We start from the raw sequence: 23,523 nt of genomic DNA, 5'->3' as shown, positions 1-23,523 counted from the left end.
GTTAACAGCAAAAGATTCGCTCCTAGGCTGAGCAGGCACAGGACTCCCTGTGCTAGAGGAATTTTGTCCTGTTCTTCTCCTTGCAACATAACCATCTGAATATCCCTGGCATCCACCCAAAGATACCTGCAGTGGGGCATAGGCCTGGCCACTGCCACTTGGGTTAGACCTCATCTAAGCACCATGCAGCCCAAAGACGGAGGCTGCTGCTGTAACCTCCAGCTGTGCAAACTGAAGCCCACCAGAGCTGTTCCAAAATCTCCTAGGAGCCACAGTTTGAGGGTGCTTTGCTGGGAACTGGGGCATAGATTTCACCACAATGGGTCTCTGACCTTTCTCTCTGCTTCCTGCAGGGACTTGAAGCGCACAAGTATAAGAGTACCTGGGACTGCGCCTACCAGATCATGAAATACGAGGGGCCCATTGCGTGAGTCTGGCATCTTGTTTCCATGCAGGGGACCGAGGGCTGGGTAACTGTAGAGAAATGGGGATGATCCCTCCCCTGGAGTTCAGATGTGTATGGGGAAACAAGGAGCAGTGCCACAGGGATCCAAGAGGGAGCTGTCTTTGGGCCCATGAGAAGAGGGAGCCTGTTCCCCAGGCATAGAGATAGGACCTAGAATCTGAAGAAGTGGGTGGTGAGGAGAGTGAATCCTATGACAGGAATGGGGCAGTTGGCCAGAAAGCCCTGGCTAGGAATCTTTAGAAGCGGAGGTCTCTGAAAGCAGCCTTTCCCTGGCCCTCACCCCTTTCATTCCTGCAGACACGGGGCTTGCCATGCTTGTGCAGGGTGGCCGAGTTGGAGAGGAAGGCAAGCTACACAAAGTGTGGCTGCAGAGCCGTGGCAGCCTGGTGTAAAACGGTGCCTGCTCCACCCGAGATCACTGGTGGGCGAAGCCTGGTCAGACAGGTGACCGAGTTCTGCTCCTTCCTCACTTCTTCTCTCCTGGCAGGTTTTACAAGGGCACCGTGCCTCGCCTCGGCCGCGTCTGTCTGGATGTGGCCATCGTCTTTGTCATCTACGATGAAGTGGTCAAGGTCCTCAACAAAGTGTGGAAAACCGACTGAGCCTGCATCCCACCTAGGGCAGCGGCACCGCTTCTTCCACCACTATGAGGCAATGTCTGGATAAAGATGACCAGCCTGGGAGGAATCCTACGGACATTTCACCATGAGCGGTGCCAAGGTTCAAGTCCCCCTGTTGTATGAAAGCAAGGGAGCTAGCCCTGTGCTTGGCCAGTCAGCCTCATATCAAACACTGACCACCTTTTATTTATAGGATTGAACTGTGGAGCAGTTTAAATTATTGATCATGTGCTAAAATTATGGTGGGGGGAGGGGAATCTATCTGCAAAATTCCCAAAGGCCAGCTCCAGTAGCCTGAGGGCATAGAGAGGGGCATGGTTCTTCAGCCAGATTAGAATTCCATCCAAAATTCTTTTTGCCTTTTGAGAATCAAGCTAGTAAAGATTTCCACTTAGCTCACTGCCTTCTCCTGCCTCTCCCAGCAGGAGGTCCTGGAGCGCTGGCTGCAGGGGAGTGATTGCAGTGGTTTGATGTCCCTGCCTATGGGGCGCTCACTGCTACTGCAGTCCCATCCTCTACTGGTAGGAGGTGCTCTAGGGAAGGTGAGAGAGCCCTGGCTTTGGAGGGAGCCCCAGGTACCCCTAGCAGAGCTCCCAAGTGCCTCGGTTGCAGCATTTTCCAGTGGGAGTTACTAGGGCCAGTGAGTGTTGATTGTGAAGTGACCCTGTGAGACATGCTTGTTGTTTAGCCTCTGGTTTAAGCCAGAAAGCTGAGTGGAAGCCCCTTGGGAGAGGTGGTAGTGTGATCCAGACCCCTGGCTCCAAATACATGCTTTCCTATGGGAGCTTTGTCCACCCAGCTGCCTCCACTGGAGGAGAGAGGAAATCCACTCTGTACCACCTCTAGGAGCAGAGGGGCTTTGCTGTGGAATCCACCAGGAACACAGGTCCTGTCCTTGACCAACCCAGCCATTCACACAGGCTCCTGGAGCTGGTGCTGCAGGTGTGACACAGACCCCAAGTGGTGATGCCTCCATATTCCTCCTCCTCCTCCTCACTATGTGAAGTCATTCCCCAGCAAGTGAAATTCCAGCCTGAAACAACCAGGTTACTTCTCTGTCTGCCACTTGGCCTTCTCTGATTAAACTGCAGCCTTCCACATTCCCTTTCCTGCTGTGCATCTTCCCCTCCACCCTGACTCTCCTCCACTTGATATTCCAATACTTAGACCCAGACAAGTACCTAGCTAGACTAAATGAACAACCTGCAGAGTTGTTAACACTTGTACTGTATCCTCAGGGCACAGTTGACCCTGCCTTGCCCAGTGCCAAGAGCTCATAATGGTTCCAATGCAGACTTGTGCCAAAATCATGTGTCTGTCTACCATAGATATGCAGGGGTGTGTGTGTGTGTGTGTGTGTGTGTGTGTGTACGTACTATCTGACAAATGCAGCCTTAGTTCTTTGTTACGTGCAGGTGAAGAAGAAAAGCACGGGAAAGTGTCACTTTCCTACTCTTGTAAACCATTGGGTTTTTTGCATTTTACATTTGCAACTTGAATAAAATAAGAGCCTTGCTTTAGAACACACTGCAGAATTGAACCAGAATCTGTAAAGCCTGTGATCATCTTGCATTGTGTATGTGTGTGCGCACATACACCCTGTGTGTATGTGTAATAGTGCATTTACAGTAATATTATCCAGTAGTGGTCCCTGACCCACCATTATTTCTCTGTAGTATCCATAGCCCCTATTGTGCTATGGGGTAGCCTTTGGAAAGCAAATTGCTGTCCCAAGAACTGCTGTTCAGAGTCTGAGGGCTGGCTGGCTTGTGAGGCAGCGCCCTGGAGTTCGTGGTTACCATGCTGGCAGCCAGGGCAGATGCTTTGTTTTCATTTCTGCTAATAATGCAGAGTCCAGGAGTATCTTTCCAAGCTGACTTGGTCGCTCATGTTAATGTTGTGCTCACTGCTGGATGCTGGAGTGACTCTTGCCAACTTGAAGGCCAAATCGGGGCTCTCAGTGAGAACCTCAACAATAAACCAAAGTTGCCTGTTAACAAAGTTGCCGTTGCTCTGTGTGGGTCAAAGCCAGACGTGAGTCTATTACAATTTAAGCCTTTTGCTCATTTCCCTTGGCCCTCAAGAGCCTCCCTGTATTCTGGATGAGCAAAAGGTTCCAGGAGAGGGCCCTAGGTCCCGGATCAAATGTCCTAAGTCCCAGACGGATTTCATCAATGCAGCTAGCTACACTGCAGCCACACGGGCATGGTGCTATGGTCTGTTACACTGGCTGCAGATCCTCTGACATGTCAGCCCGTGGGCACTGTGCTCTGGGTTATTCAAATTCTAGGGCGCTTGCTATGAAATTGCACTGGTAGCTAAGTTCCAAATAGGCCAGGAGCTCCCACATTTTATGTTTTTTTCCATCCAGTTCAGTCCATTGCTTCAGCACTGAGCTGATAAGGGAATGAGATTTGATGTCCCGTCTGGTTCCCGACAGGTCTCAGATGCTCCCGTAGCACATTAAGAATGAAGTTCCAAGTGACTGAAAAGGTCTGTTTCTGGGGCTCCTCTATAGAGATGATCAAGGCAAGTGAGTAGAGCCCCTGCCTTTCGTGCTGCTGGGGAGGGGATCTGAAAGCCAGGTGGGGTTCTTCATCCCTGCTTACTGCAATGATGAGAGCAAAGAAGGTGCCCTAAGTTCCCTGCAGTGCAAATCGGGATGGAAGTGATGGGAGCTGAGAGAGCAGAAGAGAAGAACATTTGAGAGAGGCTCTTCCTACTGGAGACTAGTTAGTCGTCATGTCCAGGACCAATGACTTGTTTCCTGTGTTGCTTCTCATTCGTCTTCTTCTGGCCCCAGAGGAGCTGTTCCCTCCCAAAGCTGCCTTGGGGCTAGAAGGAGACCCCACCAAACAGATTCCTAGTGCAGGACCGAGAACTGCTGCCCTGGGGCACCCCTGGAGGGGTGGGAGTCACTGTTCCCTTCAGTCACTTGTGGTAGGTCAGACTCTGCTTGGAGTGGGATTCTGTGGGTGCAAGCCATCTCCTGACACCTATCCTTTGGAGGATGCCAAAGCCAGGAGAAAGCTGGAGCGTGTGCATTGTGTTGTCTCTTTGCCCCTGTCTTGGCAGAGTCTGCATGCTCTGCCGTCTGCAAAGCTGTGTCTTCTATTCATGTTGTCAGCCCCTGCTGCTTTCTCAGGTTTTACTGCAATCAGAGATTACATAATAAACAGAAACCTGCCACAAGATGGACGTCTTGCTGTACTTTTTTTCCCCCTGCGGTGTCTGTTTTCTGTCATGGGTGCCTCTGAATCACATGGAGCCAAAGCACTGGTTAATGTCAAGGACCGAGTATGTGTCGGCTCAAAGTTCAGAATACAAAAGGAATCCTCTTTTAATGAGCACACCCTGACTGAGTGGGAATGGTGCTGATTAATCTGGCCTGCTGATCAGAGCTCCATGCTGCAGCCATCCGCTGTACTGTTGGATACTCACTCTTATTTTTTGAGAATCATTAGGTGCGGCATCAGCTAACTCAAAGACTAATGTCTTTTGGCATCCATAGTAGAACAGGGATGCGACATGAAATGAACAAAGGTATGGTGGATGTGATGCTTTCTACAGTTGCCTGTTCTTCCAAGAGATGCAAATTACCCCCAGCAGTTTGCAAGAAAGATGCAGCCATCTCTCTGTTGCTGTGTGCACCTCAGAGAACCACGGTCTGAAATATTCCACTGTACTAGATCATAGAGTTTTGGAGGTAGTACAAAGTCTTGTGAGGTAAAACCAGGTGGAATCAAGGGACCCTCTGCTCTGCCAAATCGACGTGGAGGGGGCAGGGATACTGTTTCTTTACAAACTGCCAATCCTGTGAACTCCCCCTGAGATCTGACATTCAAAATGGGTTCTTTCTAGCTTAGTGCATCATCTACAATAAAGATTTTACAGGACCATTTTTATCACTACTGCAGCCCCATATACTCCAAATTTATAGAAGTTATGTTGTGTAGGGGATTGGTTAGAATCTCTGTAGCTTTGAAATCCTGCCTGATCTTCCTAGTTTTGAGATACGGATTGCCAGTAGGCCAGCGGGAGGAGAGTATCTTGGCTTGGCTTGTCAGGTGCCCAACATACCTTCGGCTGAGCGATGCAAACTGGAAGTAGAGTGTGTGCTTTTAGTTGTACAATAGCATCCCTCTCAATGCAGCTAGGGCAGGGAGCATGTTCTAAATCATCAGCAAATCAAGTTTTACAGTGGGAACTAGACTGGGTCCTTTGAATCCCAGGCCTTCTCAGATCTGAACTTGGTCTCTGCCTCGGGAATAGCTGGGAACTGGCCCAGGTAGCATTTGAAATGCTCAGGAAGGGTGTCTCTCGGTGGAAAACAGTAAGACTAAGGAACCTGGCGAATGGATCTCACAGGATTGTCCAGCAGTAGAGAGAAGGCCACGCTAAGCAGAGACACAGTGCACCTCACTAAGCATCCCAGCTGTGGGGTTGGTCCCTAAGCCTTGCTGGAGCTGGGGCTATGCTTGCACTGCTAGAGTCCACGAGCAGCAGGAGGGGCCTTGGCTCAACCTCAAGCTTACAATGAAGAAACCATGTCAGGGTCTGAAAGCTGAGGTCTGAGCAGCAGGGGGGGAAAGGAGAGAACATTCAGACACAGACAAACAACCCATCCCTGCTGGGATATGAAACATTCTCAGTGATGGTAACTTCTCCCCTGAGCCAAGCTCTGCCCCTTGCACAAAGCACTTCTCAACTATGAATGGACCTTGACTGGCTTCTGATTGTCCTATCAAAGGGACCTGCTGTAGAAACCCAGCCATCGCTGGGCCTGTACCCTCCTCCTTTTCTGTGTGCCTCCTGGCCAGAAGACAAAATCTGTACTGAAGAGCTCCCATCATTGTCCTAACTGGAACTGACCTTCCCCATCTTAACACAATACTGTGAGGCTGTGTCTACATGAGTGCGATCTTGCGCCAAAGCGGCCGCTTTTGCGCAAAAACATGCTGCCTGTCTACACTGGCCGTGAGTTCTTGCGCAAAAACACTGACGTTCTAATGTGTGAAATCAGTGCTGCTTGTGCAAGAGCTATGATGCTCCTGCTCAGGAATAAGCCCTCTTGAGCAACTGTTCTTGCGCACGAGGCCTGTGTAGACGGGCAACATGAATTTCTTGCGTAAGAAAGCTCGATGGCTAAAATAGCCATCGGAGCTTTCTTGCGCAAGAGAGCATCTACACTGGCACGGATGCTCTTGTGCAAAAGCACAAATACTTTACAAACAGCAGTTAAACCTCCCAGCACCCTTGCCAGCTGAGTTAGTTTTACAGGTCAGCATGCTTAGGCAGACACACTCAGGATCATGGCAAAGAAAAAATTAAAACCCATGTCTTCTGACTTGCAGGCCAGTTTAGCTCCTGAACAACTATGCCTCGGTTCAGTCCCTACAGCACTGGTGAGAGGTTTCTATGTAGTTGGCCTTGCTGAGTTCTTGCTTGTGTGCACCACTGCTCTCTATGGAATGGAATCATTCAGATCTTCCTATTCACTACCTTCCAGGACACACAACACAACCATTCTCTCGGTATGACTAGCACTCCTTGGTCCTAGACAAGGAACTTTGCATTTGGCTGTACTCAAACACTGGTAATGTCTACACTTGTGGCTTCTTGCGTGAGTAATATGCAAATTAGGCTAAGTGTGGAATATTGCTGTCTCATTTGCATACCTTATGAGCCACCATTACTTTTCAGGAAGAATGGCATTGCGCAAGAGGGTTTTTCTTGTACAAGAAGGGGCAGTGTAGACATAGCCAGTGTGTCTGAATGCGACTGACTAACCAAGTGACCCAGATAGCTTTGTATAACTGCCTGTCCTCATTATTTACCACTGGGCTAGTAGATATCATCCCAAAGTGTTTTCATAGTTGATGAAAATGTTAAATAGTACCACTGCTTGATTAGAAGACAACTACTTTATGTGATGGGTCAGTTAGCCAGTTCTTAATCTACTGCATGGGTTCTTCAGTCATAATTTATCATCGTAATTTTTTAATCAGAACTGCATGCAGTATTAAAGCAAATGCCTTACAAAACAGCAGGCCTCTGGCACCTTAGAGGTGCCACTTTGTCTCATGATATATTTGTTATCTCTAAAATTACAAACTAACAGGGCTACCTCTCTGAGACCTTACCAAAGTGAGCGTACTACATCTCTGCAGTACTTTTTTTTATCACCTTTCTCATTGGAGGGCCCTGTTTTCCGTAAAACCATGTGAACAAAACAGTCAAGTATGGGTGTCAAACAAAAGTCTGCTAACTCCATCTTATAAGCACCTAAATGAAAGTGGCTTGATTTTTTTCCAAAGTGTTTAGTCCTTGCAAATCCTACTGAAGCCAAAGTGTGGTGCATATGCTCAACACCTGGAGAAAACAGGGACACTTTATGTTCACTGACCTCTACATTTACACCCTGCACGATTGGACAGATGCTCCCACCAGTGGTGGGAGTTCTCCCTCCGGATAAACACTTCCCCAGCAGCCAATACCTAAATGGAGGGATGGATTCTTCTTACCATGTCATTTAAGGCTGTGGATTTTTCGTGGAGCTGGGCTGAGCCAGTGGCTGTCGTCTTCCCTGACAAAACAAAACACGGTTTGGTCCCTGTGGGTAAGAGGCCATGAACTCCAGCGCCTCAGTTGCACAGCTGCTGCCTCTGCCAAAGCAGATCTGTGCAAGGCAGGGTACGTGCTGGCTTTAAGACCCAGGAGCAACCTTCGCCCTGGGTTTGTGGAAGGTGGGAGAGAAAGTGGGTGGAACACAAACTTTTTTCCCCCCCTAATGTCCGGCCAATGGGCTCGTGCGATCCGGCCCCTGTCGGCTGGCCCCGGGGAGTCTCTAGTCCCTATAAAGGCCGGTGCCTAGGAGCTAGGAACTTGCGGTTGAAAGTAGAGACGGGCTCGCTGCGTGCTGCCAGCTGTCCGCGCCAGCATGTGGTCGCCACTAGCGTTGGGAGACCAGCTGGCTGCGGGGCAGCGCTGAGCCGCCGCGGGGCGGCGAGCATGGGCGGGCCGGGCGCTTGCCATGGCAGCTGGCTACTCTGCTGGGGCTGGCTCCTGGCGGCCGCGCACCTGCTGCGGGTGGAGGCGGGCTGCGGCCAGCGGGGGAGCCCCCGCTGCTGCCCCGGGAGGAATAACGCCTGCGCCGACCTCAGCGGCTCCGGCGCCCCCTGCTACTGCGATGCTTACTGCGAGAAGACGGGCGACTGCTGCGCTGATTACCCGGGCGTGTGCCAGCGAGCGGGTGAGTGCTGGGCCGGGGCAGAGTGACTCCGGAGTAGCTCTGCCGAAGCCGGTGCGGTAAAGCCGGAGTGTGTGTAAACAGCTGCACAGTAATTCGGAGTCAGCCTCCGGGCTTGGTTGCCAGCCCCGTCAGCAGCAGGGCGCTGTGGGCATGGGTGGGGGAGTTGCTGGGGGTCTGTCTGCTGGAGGCTGGTTTGGTTTTGTTACGGGGCTTCCCGGCACGCTGGTGCCGATTCCCCGCCGGGCCGCGGGAGAGGCACTTGGCAGCGGCTTGTTGTCCGCCCGCAGGTCTGTGCCGCTCGCAAGGCAGAGACCGGCCTGACGCTCGCTGCCCGGCTGCGAAGAGCCGAGGGGGGCGCTAGTAGGTGTGAACACGCGGTCCAGCTCTCGGAGTTCAGAGCCAGGGGACTGCTCCTGCCCTGGGGCTGGTGGGAGGCCTGGGTCAAGGCAGGGAGACTGTGCAGGTGAAGAACCTGCCCATTAGGACAGGCACGGGAAGGCTCGGACTGGCTGCTGGGTCGGAAGTTCTTGGGTCTTATTCTGCTGGGGTGACCTTCCTGGCACAGAGACAGTGCTCTGGGGAGCAGGTCTGCACTGGGGATGTTAAATACCAGTTAATGGAATAGTCGATTAACCCCATTAATTCTTATTGGTTACTATTCTATTCTATAGTCCCTGGGGCAGGGCCAGCAGCCAGTGTGCTCCAGCCCCACTCCAGATGAGGTCCTGCCACTGCATGCTGCTGCCTCTACATCAGAGGCAGGTGGTGTGCCAGATGGGAGCTGGTCCATGAGGGGAGCCAGTTTAAAAACTAGCTCCCCTTGTGGACCAACTGCCTGTCACCCCGCGCTGCTGCTTCTGATACTGAGGCAGCAGTGCAGGGTGGCAGCAGCCCCTGTCCAGAGGAGGTCTGAGCTAGGGATGTTAAATATGGATTAACTGAATAGTGGATTAACCTCATGTATTCTTATTGGTTAATCATCTAGTCTGTAGTACCTGGGGGTGGGACTGGCAGCCAGTGTGCTTAGGCTCCACTCCTGGGGAGCCCCCTGCCACCCCGTGCTGCTGTCTCTCTATCAGCGGCAGTGGTGTAGGGTGCCAGGTGGGACCTGTTCTGCAAGGGAAGCCAGTTTAAAAACCATCTCCCCTCATGGACTGGCTGCCTGCCATCTTGCGCTAGTACCTCTGATACAGAGGCAGCAGCACAGGGTGACAGCAGCCCCTGTCCAGAGGGAGGAGGGATTTGAGCTCCCAGACCCAGCATGAGCCAGAAATGAACCAGTCTGCCTGCATGCCTGGCTCCTAATACACTTTAAATGCAGAGCCACAGCAGGGGTAGGTCCCAGACCCAGCACAAGCTGGGACTGAGCTGGGCTGCTGGCCAGCCTGCTAAAAAAAGTACGTACCTGGGGGCGGGGCCACTCATGTGCTGCACGCCTGCTGCCCATAGCACAACTATGACTCGGTCCGGCACTGACTACACTATTACATCCTTAGTCTTCACTAAAGTCATCAATTCTGGGTTCATCATGGTGCAGGTTACAACATATCCTTGCACTGACTATTCTCTGCCTTGGACTGTGTTGCTTGTTTCCTCATGGGATTTCTTCCCCCGAGAATCTGGTGCTGTCCCCAGTGGAAGATAGGCCCTTAGTATGATCCAGTGTGGGCAATGTGGTAGAGCAGAATTACATTGTCAGGTATCTGTTTTTAAACTGAAATATTTAAAAAAATCAGTTTTAAAAGGAAAAACTGGAAATTCATTTATAGTCTGAGCCTTATCCTCTTGCTGCTCAAAATGCACTTTTTACTCTTTGGTTGATTTTAGTTACACTAATGGTGCAAGAAACAAAAAACAGGACTATGTAGCACTTTAAAGACTAACAAGATGGTTTATTAGGTGATGAGCTTTTGTGGGCCAGTTGTAGGTATGTCATGACTATATAGAGGCAATATACTATCTTCTGTCTATCTATTCCTTTCCAATGATTATGAATATTATGTTACTTTTTAGATGCCACTGCATATTGAGCAGATGTTTTTAGGGAACTATCCACAATGATTCCAAGATGTTTCTTGAGTGGTAACAGCTATTTTAGATCCCATTGTTTTTATATCTATAGTTGGGATTATTTTTCCTGGGCATTGTTTTGCATTTATCAACACTGAATTCCATCTGCCCTTGTGTTGCTCAATCAGTCACTCAATTTATAGGCTCTTATAGGGCCAATATGCAGCCTCAAGGGCACCTTGGGCATTGTTGCTTGTTGGATGGAGAGAACCTTGCTCTTGAAACTTGTTGCTTCTGCATCATTATAGTTTGTATCTCAGCTGCTTGCAGAGGACCTGAAGCATTGTTATCTCATGGGTCTAAGGGCTCTGTTGTTCTGGATCATGTAAGGGCTGTTGGGAGTTGGGCCATTTGGGACACTGTTATGGGATTCAAGGTCTTGCAAGCTGCCATGCCTCACTCTGGGTGGTGTTGGTTGAGGAGCCTGGGTGTGACTGAGAAGCAAAGCTCTCCTTTGCACTGATGTAAAGGCAGGAGAATGATTCCACAGAAGCCAGTGGCAATCTGTCTTGATGCGCATGTGTTTAGAGCAAAAATGCCTAGTGTCTGTGAAAGGCATGGCGAGGGTGCACTGCAAGTAGAACAACCTGGGAAGTGAGAGAGCTATGATGGGACATGTGTTCCTTCGCTAGTCATTCAAGGGTTTGGTGAGGGGAGAACCTTGCTGGCTGTGGACATTTTCACTCATTCTACCTTCCCAGCATTGCTGAGCCAGCTAAGTGAAGGAATTTGGGACATGCCCTAGTAGGCCTCTGCTTTCGTATTCTGCCCATAAGTGAGCATAATGGCCCTTCTAACGGTGCTCCTTTCCTCGTGATACAGCGAGAGGCTGTGAAACGCACAGAGTTGAGCTTCTTAAAAAACAAAACAAAAACAAACAAAAAACCACCAGATGATTAAACAAAGTGAGGAGAATTGAAGGGGGGCCATCACTGGGAGTGTTTCCTTGACATTTGCTAAATAGTTTTGCACTTTCCCTTTATTTTAGGAATGTAAGTGACTAGTTAAGTAGTTGACTACTCAATAAACGAAGGCTTATTGGATAGTCAAGTCACTAGTTGCTTCTTCCTACCTCCCCTTGCTGCCTCTGTAAAAGCTGGTTCCCCACAGCACCTTATCACAGAATCATAGAACTATAGAGCTGAAAGAGACCTCAGAAGGTCATCAAGTCCAACCCCCTGCTCTAGGCCAATCCCAACTAAATCAACCCGGCCAAGGCTTTGTCAAGCCGAGACTTAAACACCTCTAGGGATGGAGACTCCACTACTTCCCTAGGTAACCCATTCCAGTGCTTCACTACCCTCCTAGTGAAATAGTTTTTCCTAATATCCAACCTGGACCTCTCCCACCACAACTTGAGACCATTGCTCCTTGTTCTACCTTCTGTCACTACTGAGAACAGCCTTTCTCCATCCTCTGTGGAACCTCCCTTCAGGAAGTTGAAGGCTGCTATCAAATCCCCCCTCACTCTTCGCTCTGCAGACTAAACAGACCCAATCCCTCAGCCTCTCCTCATAAGTCCTATGCTCAAGCCCCCTTAATCATTTTGGTTGCCCTCCGCTGGAGCCTCTCCAATGTGTCCACATCCTTTTTGTAGTGGGGGAGCCCAGAACTGGACACGCTGCTCCAGATGTGGCCTCACCAGAGCCGAACAAAGGGGAATAATGACATCTCTGGATATGCTGGCAATGCTCCTCCTACTGCACCCTAATATGCCATTAGCCTTCTTGGCTACAAGGACACACTGTTGACTCATATCCAGCTTCTCATCCACTGTAACCCCCAGGTCCTTTTCTGCAGAACTACTCTTAAGTGGTTGGTCCCCAGCTTGTAACTATGCTTGGGATTCTTCCATCCCAAGTGCAGGACTCTGCACTTGTCCTTGTTGAACTTCATCAGATTTCTTATGGCCCAATCCTTCAATGTGTCTAAGTCACTCTGGACCCTATCTCTGCCCTCAAGCGTATCTACCTCTCCCCCTAGCTTAGTAAAATGCAGGACAATGTAGCACTTTAAAGACTAACAAGATGGTTTATTACATGATGAGCTTTCGTGGGCCAGACCCACTTCCTCAGATCAAATAGTGGAAGAAAGTAGTCACAACCATATATACCAAAGGATACAATTAAAAAAAATTATATGGTTGTGACTACTTTCTTCCACTATTTGATCTGAGGAAGTGGGTCTGGCCCACGAAAGCTCATCATCTAATAACCCATCTTGTTAGTCTTTAAAGTGCTACATTGTCCTGCATTTTGCTTCAGCTACCCCGGACTAACACGGCTACATCTCTATCACTTCCCTAGCTTAGTGTCATCCATCCCCTCATCCAGGTCATTGATAAAGATATTGAACAAAACCGGTCCTAGAACCGAACGTTGGGGCACTCCGCTAGAAACCGACTACCATCCTGACATCGAGCCATTGATCACTACCCACTGGGCCTGGCCTTCTAGCCAGCTTTCTATCCATCTTACTGTCCATTTATCCAATCCACATTCCCTTAACTTGCTGGCAAGAATATTGTGGGAGACCGTATCAAAAGCCTTGTTAAAGTCAAGGTATATCACATCCACTGACTTTCCCATGTCCACAGAGCCAGTTACCTCATCATAGAAACTAATCAGATTGGTCAGGCACGACTTGCCCTTTGTGAATCCATGCTGACTATTCCTAATCACTTTCCTCTCTTCCAAGTGCCTCAAAATGGATTCCTTAAGGATCCTTTCCATGATTTTTCCAGGGACTGAGGTAAGACTGACCGGCCTATAGTTCCCTGGATTGTCCTTCTTCCCTTTTTTGAAGATGGGCACTACATTTGCTTTTTTCTAGTCATCCGGGATTTCTCCCGATCTCCATGACTTTTCAAAGATAATAGCCAAAGGCTCCACAATGACATTTGCCAACTCCCTCAGATGCATTAAGTCCGGACCCATGGATTTGTATACATTTAGCTTTTCTAAATAGTTCCTAACCTGTTCTTTACCCACCAAAGGCTGTCCATCTTCATCCCACCTTGCGTCACTTAGCGCATTAGTCCGGGAGCCCACCTTGTCCGTGAATACAGAGGCAAAGAAAGCATTGAGTACTTCAGCTTTCCCCACATCATCTGTCACTAGGTTACCTCCTTCATCCAGTAGGGGCCGCACACCCTCTCTGATCACCTTCTTCATGTGGGGAGGCAGAGACGCAGCGGGAGACAAGTTCCAGACTCGTGCCAGGTCCCAGACTACTGCAGTTCTGCCTTTTAATGTAGTCAGAGCCTCACGGTTCTTGCTACATTTAAAAAGCAGAGCTGCAGCCACCCCCCTTGTCGACTAATCAAGTAGTCAATGGAAATTCCATTAGCTATTTAATTAGGTTACTAACCTCTATTTAACACCCGTACTTTATGTCTTTCTTTCTTTCCCCTCTGCGCTGAAGGTCAGTCAGTCGAACCCTTTCCTGTCAGCTTGTGCCATTCATGTTGTCTTGCTCTCTTGAGTTAACCCTATGCAGGAAATGTCCCGTGCAGAAGGCTAGAAATGCAGAGAGCTAGTGTGCCAGGTCAGGGAGACCATTTCTAGCTTTGAAATGGCAGGGCACTGTCTCTGAGCCAGTTAACAGAGGCACATGGCACAGGCTGTCAAGGTGTGAACAAAGGCAGCAGGGAGCTCCAATATACCTTGTCTCCTCTGCTTTGTTTCCTTTCTGGGCTTCACAGGAGATCAATTAGCTGGGCCATTTCATAGAGAAAGTGGCCTGGGGTTGTCTGACCCATCTACCATGAAGGCCTATGGATACCTCATGTGCTGTTTCCTATCAATGCTGGAGTTTGAATATCTTTCTTATTCCTCTCCCATACTTTTTCGCCATTTCTGTGGCTGCCTCTGGTCTTGCTTTTGACAAAAGAACCCATGACCCTGCGAATCTTGATCAGAACCATGAAGTCCTGGAAATCTTACAAGGGAGCCTTTTGTCAGGACATTCAGTTCCATTTTTCCAGACGACAAAGATTGGGAGAAGCACCCAGTCACTGACTATATAGCCAGTTGCCTCAGAAGAAAGAGCCAGCAGCCCTGCAGAAGGCAGGAATGGGATAACCTGTCAGTGTTGCTAACACATATTTGTTCTTGTCTTTATCATATCTAATATGAAGCCAGAGACTTGGAGGATGCTCACTAGCATACGCTTGCTCCTTTCAGCAAGTTGTCGTCTTGCTGCAATGTCATAACTACTGCAGTGTTATGGGTGCTGTGTCCCATTTCGGCTAACCTACTCCGTGATAGCTTGTTGTCACGGATAGCACTTACAACCTGAAGATTCTGTTCTTACTCTATTGCATAAATTCAGAACAACTCCATCCTGCTTCTTTGGCTTGAGCTGACTTTTTGTATTCCTCAACTCTTTAATGGTTCCTGACTTCACTCCTGCATGAAACCATAACTTCTTCTTTGCCAAACCAAGGCAGCTGCTTGCTGGGCCTTTCAGTGCTTGGAATGCTTGCTGTCTTGTCTTTGTGACCTTTCCTTCAATGACGGCAACGTGTTGGCACAGGTCTAGAGTCCAGATGTTGAGGGTTTGGCAGCACCCATACACAGATGTTTTTCATAGCTTTCCCAGAGCCCTGGAGTTGACACAGAGGTCACTACTCCTAATGCTCTGGTGATTCACAATAGATTACACAGAGTGCATTGAAATCCATTAAACTGCAGCCTTGTCCCCACCTTTTTGCCTTTGACGTGCTGGACAGTTTCTTAAGCTGCTTCCTCTAGTGCACAGTTCTACATTCGTATGTGTTATGACTTGGAACTATTGTTGCCATGCATGGTTTGTTTGTTTTTTACATTGCTTTTTGGAATAATGCTAAACTCCTTCATTTTCAGTTTAAAACATTTTTTAACAAAAAAAACCCTTCAGTTTTGCAAAATATTTTTTCTGATTTTTTTTAACCTCACTCTTTTGTATAATTTTAAGTACATAACAAATAACTTGTTGTGTTAGGAAAATACAACATATGGCATGAGATAGATGTAGTGTCATAATACATCTATCTACATGTATATGCACAGCTCCCTTTTGAAGTCAGGCTATGTATTAATCTAGAAAATACACACAGTGAACAGACAGGCACGCAAACAAGCATCGCACTGATGAACAGCCTGCCTACACACTCACATTTCAAGCTGTTAGTAGATAATAGTTTAAAGATCTGACTCGCGAAAACAAGGAGAAAACAAAAATCTGGTCAGAATACTTTAGAGCACAAGGAAATATCCTAAAGAAATCAAACAGGAGATGGGGATAAAGTTGAGTACATGTGCTGCAAATGGCATGCCTTATGTGATGAAATGTAAATAATTATAAGTTAATAGTTCTAAGTCTACGTTAGTAAACTATTTAAGTAAAAAGTTTGATGTGGGGATTAGAAATGTGTTTCTTTCTGACACTGAGAGGTGATGTTAGGTTAGTTTTGTAGCAAAATTTCATTTATCAAAACATTACTCTACTGAATAATTCCCCTAACCCCACTCCTTTTATCCACCAAAATAAACCCCAATTTACCCAATAAATGACAGTTGGAAAAATATATATATAAACTGAAAACTAAGGGCCCTAAGTATCCCTAATCTATTTGTGCTTAACTTCGAGGACCAGCCCTAATGGTACCACAATTAAAGTGCTCCTTAATTGGAATAAAGTGAAGAACCATTTCAGATTATTTGCCCACCTTGAGTGGGTACTGTTCATTCCCCTGACTTAATGCTGAGGTTCCTTTGAAAGTAGCTGGTACTGCTAATTTATACCAAGAGTGTAGGGGCTTTTGTCTTATGGACAATAAGCATGATGAGCAATAAGCTTGGATATCCTTTCGCAAGCCCTTGCATCGGTAGTTTTGCAGATGAAAAGGAAGGGCAGCAAGAGTCCAGATCAAAGGCCCATGGGTGGAGAAGACTTGAAGTCTCCGCTGCAGTGCCAAGGGGAGGGCAGGCTCCTGGGGTTAGAATTTGGAGATATGAGTGCGGGGATGTTTAACTGTGAGTTGGGTTTAGATAATACACAGATCAGGACATTAAAGAAACAAAGATGAAAGGCAGCATACTGGACACTGTGGATGCTATCTGCAAGCAGTGAGCCTGGTGCTGCTTTCTGAATACAGGCTGTGTTATGTGAAATACTGAGGAACAGAGTGCTGATTGATAAGTGCTTTGTAGGCTCCCTTGATGCTGCCCCCTGGAGCTCCACAATTGTAGAGTATCCTCTGCTGTTCCCTCCTTGGTCATTCTGAGTGGAGATGCCCCCCAAATAATGCTCATTTTTAGGGTGACTTGTTAGAGACCAACACCTGTTGGCAGTTCGGCAGAGGGGATCCATCTCCTTTTGCTTTGCCTCTGCTCTTCAAAGGTTAAATCAGGGATGGGGAACTTCAGGCCAAGGGGCCAGATGCAGCCCCTGCTTGCCTAGATCCTGCCCTGAGGCGCCTAGTGGTCCCCCCAGAATTGGGGAGCCCACACTGGTGCTCCAGCCTTCCTGCTATCCCACTGCCGGGCTGGAGCATACACAATCTACTAGGCTGGGTCCCCTTAGGCTCGGGTGCGTGAGGGGAATGTGGGGAAGGTCTTTCTCCTCAGTCAGGGGCTGCCTCAGTGAGGGTTTTGGTTTTGGTTGTTTGCTTCTCACTTGTGTGTGGCCCCCGACTGATTTTTTTTTTTCTTCTGTGGGTAGGCAGCCCCTGACCCAAAAAAGGTTTCCCACTCTGGGTTAAATACTAGCCTCTTTCCTCAGAGTTATTTCTGTCTGTTCCACCCTCTGTGACATCGCCCACGCTTGACGCTTATTATCTGGTGCCTTCATGTTTCTTGGCTGAATGAAGAGCTCGAGCTCACCTTGCAGATGGCGGGGCGGGACCAGAGATGGTCGCCTATGACTAGACGTTACCCAACACCTAAACAACCACTACCCATTAGATGTTCTGATGTGACAGATTAACCAGGAGACTGACAGCAGCAGGATGAGGGCTCCAGCCAACTCTCACGCTTTTTACGTTACAAACAAGTTTCAAAACCCAACCCTGGTCATGTCCACTTTGCTGCCTTCCTGGGCCATGAGCATTTTTGAGCCCTGCCTTGTCCTTCATGCCATGCTTCATGGTAGTCTGCCACGTGCTTCCCAGGGCTAACCTGGCCCTATTTGGCTGGCGTGGAAGGCAGCTGATCCACAGCAAGATGATAAATACTGGGACAAAGTCCTATCAGGGCACCACAGAGGAGGCCCAGGATGTTCCAGAACATTCAGAAAGCAGAAACAGGCCTCGGGTTGGGGGACCTCGCTTGCAGTCTCCACGTTTATGATGAATGGGCCTGTGCTGTTTTTCCCCTTGGGCATTCCCCTTGGGCATTCCTTAGGCATTCCCCTTCCGTAACCACATAAAGGGCTGCAGCAGGCCCTACAGCTTCTCCTCTCTTCTCCAGGGCATGAGAATCTCTGAGATGGATATGGACATGCACTCTCAATCGGATGTGGGGTTGCCAAGAGTGACAAAGGCACAGATGGTGATAGGGCCCAGAACTAGCATAAATCCAGGGCACTTCTGCCAGCCTCTCTTCTCTGGGTCTGCATGAATACGATCAAGAGGGGCTAAGCTGTGGTGGCACCATCTTGAAGAGACATTCAAAGAAGTTCCTCTGGCATTCCATGTGTGGGTACCCGGGGAGCTTGGAGTATTCACCTAAGGGGCGGAGCGAGTGCCCATGCTGGGTGTGTCAGTCATCATGCTCATGGGAGAAAACCGCGCCAATAATCCCTCCCTATTCTCCATGGAGATTAGTCCAGTCACAGCTCAGCTGGATTACAGAGCAATGGCATCTGCCCAAGAATAAAAGAGTCAGGAAACTGTGAACAATGTAACAGCACCTTGTTGGTTTAGAAACAGATTTGCTGTCAGAAGGTTTGGAGAGCTCAGCTGTGAGCTGTGGAGCTTGGACTCCGCTGGCTTCAGGGAATCCCTCCCCTCGGTGGAGAGGGAGAGCTCCTGGAAATGCTTCGGGGATTGGGAGGAGAGTGGGGGACTCATCTGCTTGCATGGACCAGTGAAGTCTTGGGGCATGGTGAAAGTTTAAGCTTCTAGAGAATCCCGTTAGGAGACTGGGGTCTAAATCCACAGCATGGTCATTTTTAGCTTCTCATTGAAAGGTGGTACATGTGGCAGAGAGCTCCTTCAAAGGAGCTTGATTCTCTGCTTAAATGTACTACCTCCCCTTCGGGGTTGGGGCAGGCATAGCCAGTTATCTTTTTTTTTTGTTGTTGTTGTTGTTGTTGTTGGGTTCCAGTTCAATAGAGACATTTTCCCCCCCATCGCAGTAACAATAATGACAACAAGTAAAAAGATTTTGTAGTCTGTTTAAAAGTGTCTGGGGGTCTCAGTTTGGCCTGGAATAGCTGAGCTTGAAGGATGCTCTTATCTACACTGTAAACCCAGGAGAAGCCCATTCCTCCAATAGCCCTACAAATACCCCATGTCTTGTGGCCTGGAATTCCTGCTGTCTGTCTGGAGCAGAGTCCTCACATCAAGCATTGCCTGGCAATGTTTTCTTAATCCATGGCTTTGTTTTTGGCAATAGCACCAGCAATACCTTAACTGGCCAAAAAGATGCTGAGTAGAGGGCTCACAGCCTCATAGTAAATGGACTCTGGACTCAGAATAGCTGGAAACTAACTCCATCTTGCATACTTTTACATGGTGCAATAGGAAAATAAGTGTCTGCCCTCCAACAATCACTGCTTTCCTTTTCGGTCTGTGTCTTAATGTCCTCCTTTGGGTACGTCCGCACTGCAGCTGGGAGGGCGCTTCTCAGTGTGGTTTGAGGCTTGCTAGTTCTGCTCAAAGTTAGCATGCTAAAAACAGCAGTGTGGCCATGGCAGCATGGGTGACATCTTGGGCCACCCAAACCAATAGATTCCCAGGTGCAGACTTGGGCGCCACAGCCATGCTGCTGTTTCGGTGCATTAGTTGGAGCAGAGCTAGCTGGCCTGTACACCTGAGCTGGGGAGTGTAATCCCAGCAGATGTACCTGCTGTCTCACTGGCTCCTTCTTTCCGCACATGGAACTCCCTCTGTCTGCAGTTCTTGGCTAAGACTCTTCTTCACCTCTCTCCCCAGCAGACCCAGGAAAGGTGCAGAGCCTGGAGAATGGCAGGGGCTCCTGGTCAGATGCTTTCCTGTCCCATCTGAGTTGTTCCTGTGCTACTGATTGAAAAAAACCAAACCCACTCTTAAAAGAGTTGTTAGCTGCTGCTTTAATTCAGCAGTGAGTCATCCCAATTCCATCCAGTCTAGTGCTTTATTTCCACTTAACATGCTATAAAAGTCCAAATGATAGGTCAAAGCACTTGGTTTTGATTTTAACTGAAACTAAGTATTTCATTTTTTTTTCACCAAAATCTTTGGCTAAAGAATAGATTTCCATGAAACACTGGGGCTTGGTCACATCAGCCTTTTCCAACAGAAAACTGTTGCTCTGGAAAATTTTTGATCAGCTTCATTGGGCTACAACAGCAGGGACTTGTTTGTGAGCCATGAGTAAGGCTAAGATTTTTGTCATGGCCATTTTTAGTAAAAGTCACAGACAAGTCAGAGGCAATCAGGAAAAGTCACAGAAGCCTGATGACCTGCCCCTGATTTTACTAAAAATATCTATGATAAAATGAGAAGGGACTGAGTAGCTGTAGGTGGCTGGGAGCTTTGGGGTCCTCCTACCATCTGTGGCAGCTGGGGGCCTATGGGGCCTCTTTGCACTCCCACCTCAGTGGCCTGCAAGGGGTGTTGCACGAAGCAGTTGGAACCCTTCCCACCTGCTGGGAGCTGCCCAGATTCTGTGATTTGTGAGTTTGCTGCCTTGGCAAAACTGTGTGTGGGAGTCCAGGACTGGAACAGCTATGGGTCCTGCATATGAGCTGTGATGAAGCTGTGCATGTGTGGTGGGGTTTTTTTTTGGGGGGGGGGGGAGGACAGCACTCACAAGCTCTGAACTGTACCCAACTCTAGTCCTGAACTTTCACAAGCACTCAACTCGTGTGATATTAAAACCCATAGAAATCAGTTTTGTTACCAGTTGTTGCATGCCATGGACCTCTGTGTTGGGGTTTGGAGCAGTCTGAGACCAAAGCCCTTTAGTAACTTCCAGCAGCTCTTTTGCTTTTGTTGTGCTGCCTGCATTCTAGGGCTGGAGAAGTAGCAAGCTGTCCAGTCCTGCTTGGTGCAAATCCGCAATGTGCTCCTAGGCCAGGTGGGTGGGCAATAATTTTTGAAGTGGCCCTGGGCTTCCCTGAAAGGGGAGCCTCATGTGAAATGGGAGGGGGGGGAGGAACAGGACACTTTTGTGCTTCCCCACCCACAGACCCTGATTGTACTACTGGAGGGCATGAGGGGATGCTTTTTTCCACACAACTAGATAAGATAGTAACAGGATTTGGCTCCTACCCCTGGAAGAAACTAGGTATGTAATAGTGTAGTCGATCAACCAGTAAACAAAAGCTTATAGCTTAATGCTATAGACTACAAACATTTTCCCTGCCCTTCCCTTGCCAGTAAATTTTTTAGGAGGCTGGCCAGCAGCCCAGCTCAGTCCTGGCTTGTGATGGGTCTGGGACCTAACCCTGTTGCAGTTCTGCATTTAAAGTGTATTAGGAGCTGGGTGGGCTCCACTAGACAGGGGTTGCTGCCACCCTAAGCTGCTGTCTCTTTAGCAGAGGCAGCACCACAGGGCAACAGGTAGCTGGTCCTCAAGGGGAGCTGGTTTTTAAACTGGCTCCCCTCATGGACCAGCTCCCTCCTAGCACCCTGGTTGCTGTTGCCACTGATACAAAGGCAGCAGCACGGGGTTGCCGGCGGCTCCTCAGGAATGGGGCCAGCGCACACTGGCTGCCGGCCCCACCCCTGGAGACTATAGAATAGTTAGTAGCTGATTAGAATTCATGAGGTTACTTGACTATTCAATTAACCAATATTTAATATCCCTAGAAGAAACACGCAGGTGGAGAATTCTTGTGCCTCTGGAGTGCCTGGTTCACTTGACTTTCACAATACTCTTTGCTGAGAGCATAGCCCATTTTAGTGGCCTAACCTGTTCCCAGTGGACTCTGCCTCAGTTGAGTCTCCCTTTTCTCTCACCTGCTTTCAGGTGATGATCCCTCTGCTTCTGTCCAGGCACAGAAATGAGCTGTGAGGATTCCGCAAGGTGTAAAATGGCCAAATCTCATGAACATGGCACTCCAGGATAGGAGCATTCAGGTGTCCCAGAGCTTGATGGAGAAATGAGCTCTCGCTAATCCTGTCCTGCCCAAGAGCAGTTGCCGTTCCCATGGGCCATCTGAACTGAGCTGACCCGATGGCCGTGGTGCTGGTTTAGCTGCTGGCTTCACCTGGATAATAGACCACTTTGCTGTTGTATGTGATCAGTCCTGCCCCAGCCCTTTCCCTGGCTTTGTGGAAACACTATTCCTGCTGGAGTCTCTGTGAATGGTGGTTCTGGGGAGAATTGTGAATTACTGGGGGAGGGATTTCCCTCTTCAAATCCTTGGACATTAACAGCCCCAGAGTTTTGAGCTAATGCAGTAAAGGGTATAAAAATCTAAGGGGAATTTTAGTCTAAAAAATTAGGCTTCTTTTGAAAGTCTCCCTTCTCTGAACGTCCCAGTGAGTCTTGCTTTCTCCAGGGCTGCCTCTGAGATTCAGGGTGTGTCTTTGTTAGTGTTGCAAAGCACTGAGCATGTTGTTGGCCTCCAACAACTAAGCATAATTTATTACACTTACAGCACTGCCCGTTGCTAGTCCAGCATTTCTACAGGTGGCCTCCTGCTGAGAATACACTGGAGCTGTAACTTGCAGACATTGGTGTTAGCTTTCTAATTTTAGCACATTAGCTCAGTCCGAGCTAGCGTGGGTATATCTCCACAAGCTGGGAATTACACCTCCAGCTCCGTTCTGGATGCAAAGCAAAATCCGGGAGCTGAATCCAAAAGGAGAGACTGTTCCAAAATTACAGTCCAGGGCATTGGTTGAAAATGTCAGTGAAAAGGGGGGGAGGGGAAGAGAGGTTTGGATTCTTGCTCTATAATAAGGATATTTTTCTAATGTCTCATTATGCAGCTGCCCTTATCTTGGCTTGTCACAAATGAATGAATCTATAGGATTAGAGTTGATCTGAACTAGTACGGCAGGATTGGGAATGTGGTCTGTTTTCCTTGCATCTCGTTTGAATCAGAGGGAATGTGAATGACTTGAGTTACCCATTTGTTGCCTCATTTCTACATCTATGCAGATTACTCTTTGCACTGTTCCTTTTATTAAACACAAGGGATTGGCTGAGCCACAGAGCCCTCTGAGGCCTACCTACCTCTCTTCTTCAATGTTTGATGTTGCAGCTAACACTTCATTGGATTATTGTGGGATACATTGTCCTCACTAACATTTGGGAACATAAGGTTGTAATTGAATGTCTGCCTAAGCGCTATCAGGAATGATTTTGACAGCAGGAGATACAGTTAGTAACATGAACCTTGTTTTGTCTTTTTATCTGCTGCTGTATCAGTCTCATGCTGCATGTTGGCTGGAACACCCCAGTCAACCACATTTACTTAATTTGGTGTTTCTGCAGATTGGGAGACACCAGCAGGGAATTTGTAAGTGGTCACAAATGAACAGAAATCAGTGGAGCGTTGTGCTGTGCCCACTTACGCCTGCAGAGAATTAGATGCAACTGCAAATGCAGAGCTTGATTCAACCCCCATAGTTTATACCAGTATAATGCAGCTGCATTCACAAGAAACATGGAAATAATGCTGAACTAAGTTAGGTCTATTACCTCTTCTTAAAATCAGGGCCCCTAACCCTGAGTATCCCAACCTTTCGCACCCCCACGAAATGAGATTTATTTGATAATACCTTTTGGGTTCTTTTTATGTGCCCTTGGCATTATGTCCTCCCAGGGTCAGGTTTTCAAGCTTTTCCTCTGTGGCCATGAGGGTTAGATGTAGACTTTTTTTTTAAACTGCTATTCTCCTATCATAGGACTCCCAGGTGCTGGAGCTTTCAGAAAAGCGCCAGATATGAGACTTAAGGGTAAAACTCATGAGAG

General features: G+C 48.4%; 3 protein-coding genes across 4 annotated transcripts in view; 2 read left to right on the top strand and 1 right to left on the bottom strand.

The window, feature by feature from the left end:
- Positions 1-4,278, top strand: part of SLC25A1 (solute carrier family 25 member 1) — a 45,678-nt gene extending 41,400 nt beyond the window's left edge. The window contains exons 8-9 of the mRNA XM_075898244.2: positions 354-427; positions 954-4,278. Coding sequence (XP_075754359.2) covers positions 354-427; positions 954-1,068 — 189 coding nt within the window. The 3' untranslated portion in view covers positions 1,069-4,278. The remainder of the gene's footprint in view (positions 1-353; positions 428-953) is intronic.
- The window catches only part of LOC102456426 (uncharacterized), a 63,214-nt gene that overhangs the window by 7,284 nt on the left and 32,407 nt on the right, over positions 1-23,523 (bottom strand). The window lies entirely within an intron of this gene.
- LOC102456995 (somatomedin-B and thrombospondin type-1 domain-containing protein-like) overlaps positions 4,418-23,523 on the top strand; it is a 30,363-nt gene continuing 11,257 nt past the window's right edge. For both annotated transcript variants that reach the window (XM_075898243.2, XM_075898242.2), the window contains exon 1: positions 4,418-8,338. In XM_075898243.2, the coding sequence (XP_075754358.2) occupies positions 7,888-8,338 (451 nt within the window). In that variant the 5' untranslated portion in view covers positions 4,418-7,887. The remainder of the gene's footprint in view (positions 8,339-23,523) is intronic.

The sequence above is a fragment of the Pelodiscus sinensis genome, chromosome Z (genome assembly GCF_052426305.1).
Source record: "Pelodiscus sinensis isolate ZL-2025 chromosome Z, ASM5242630v1, whole genome shotgun sequence".
In the NCBI taxonomy this organism is placed as follows: domain Eukaryota; kingdom Metazoa; phylum Chordata; order Testudines; family Trionychidae; genus Pelodiscus; species Pelodiscus sinensis.
Note: the sequence above shows the minus strand (reverse complement) of the source record. Positions and strands in the feature narration are given on the sequence as shown.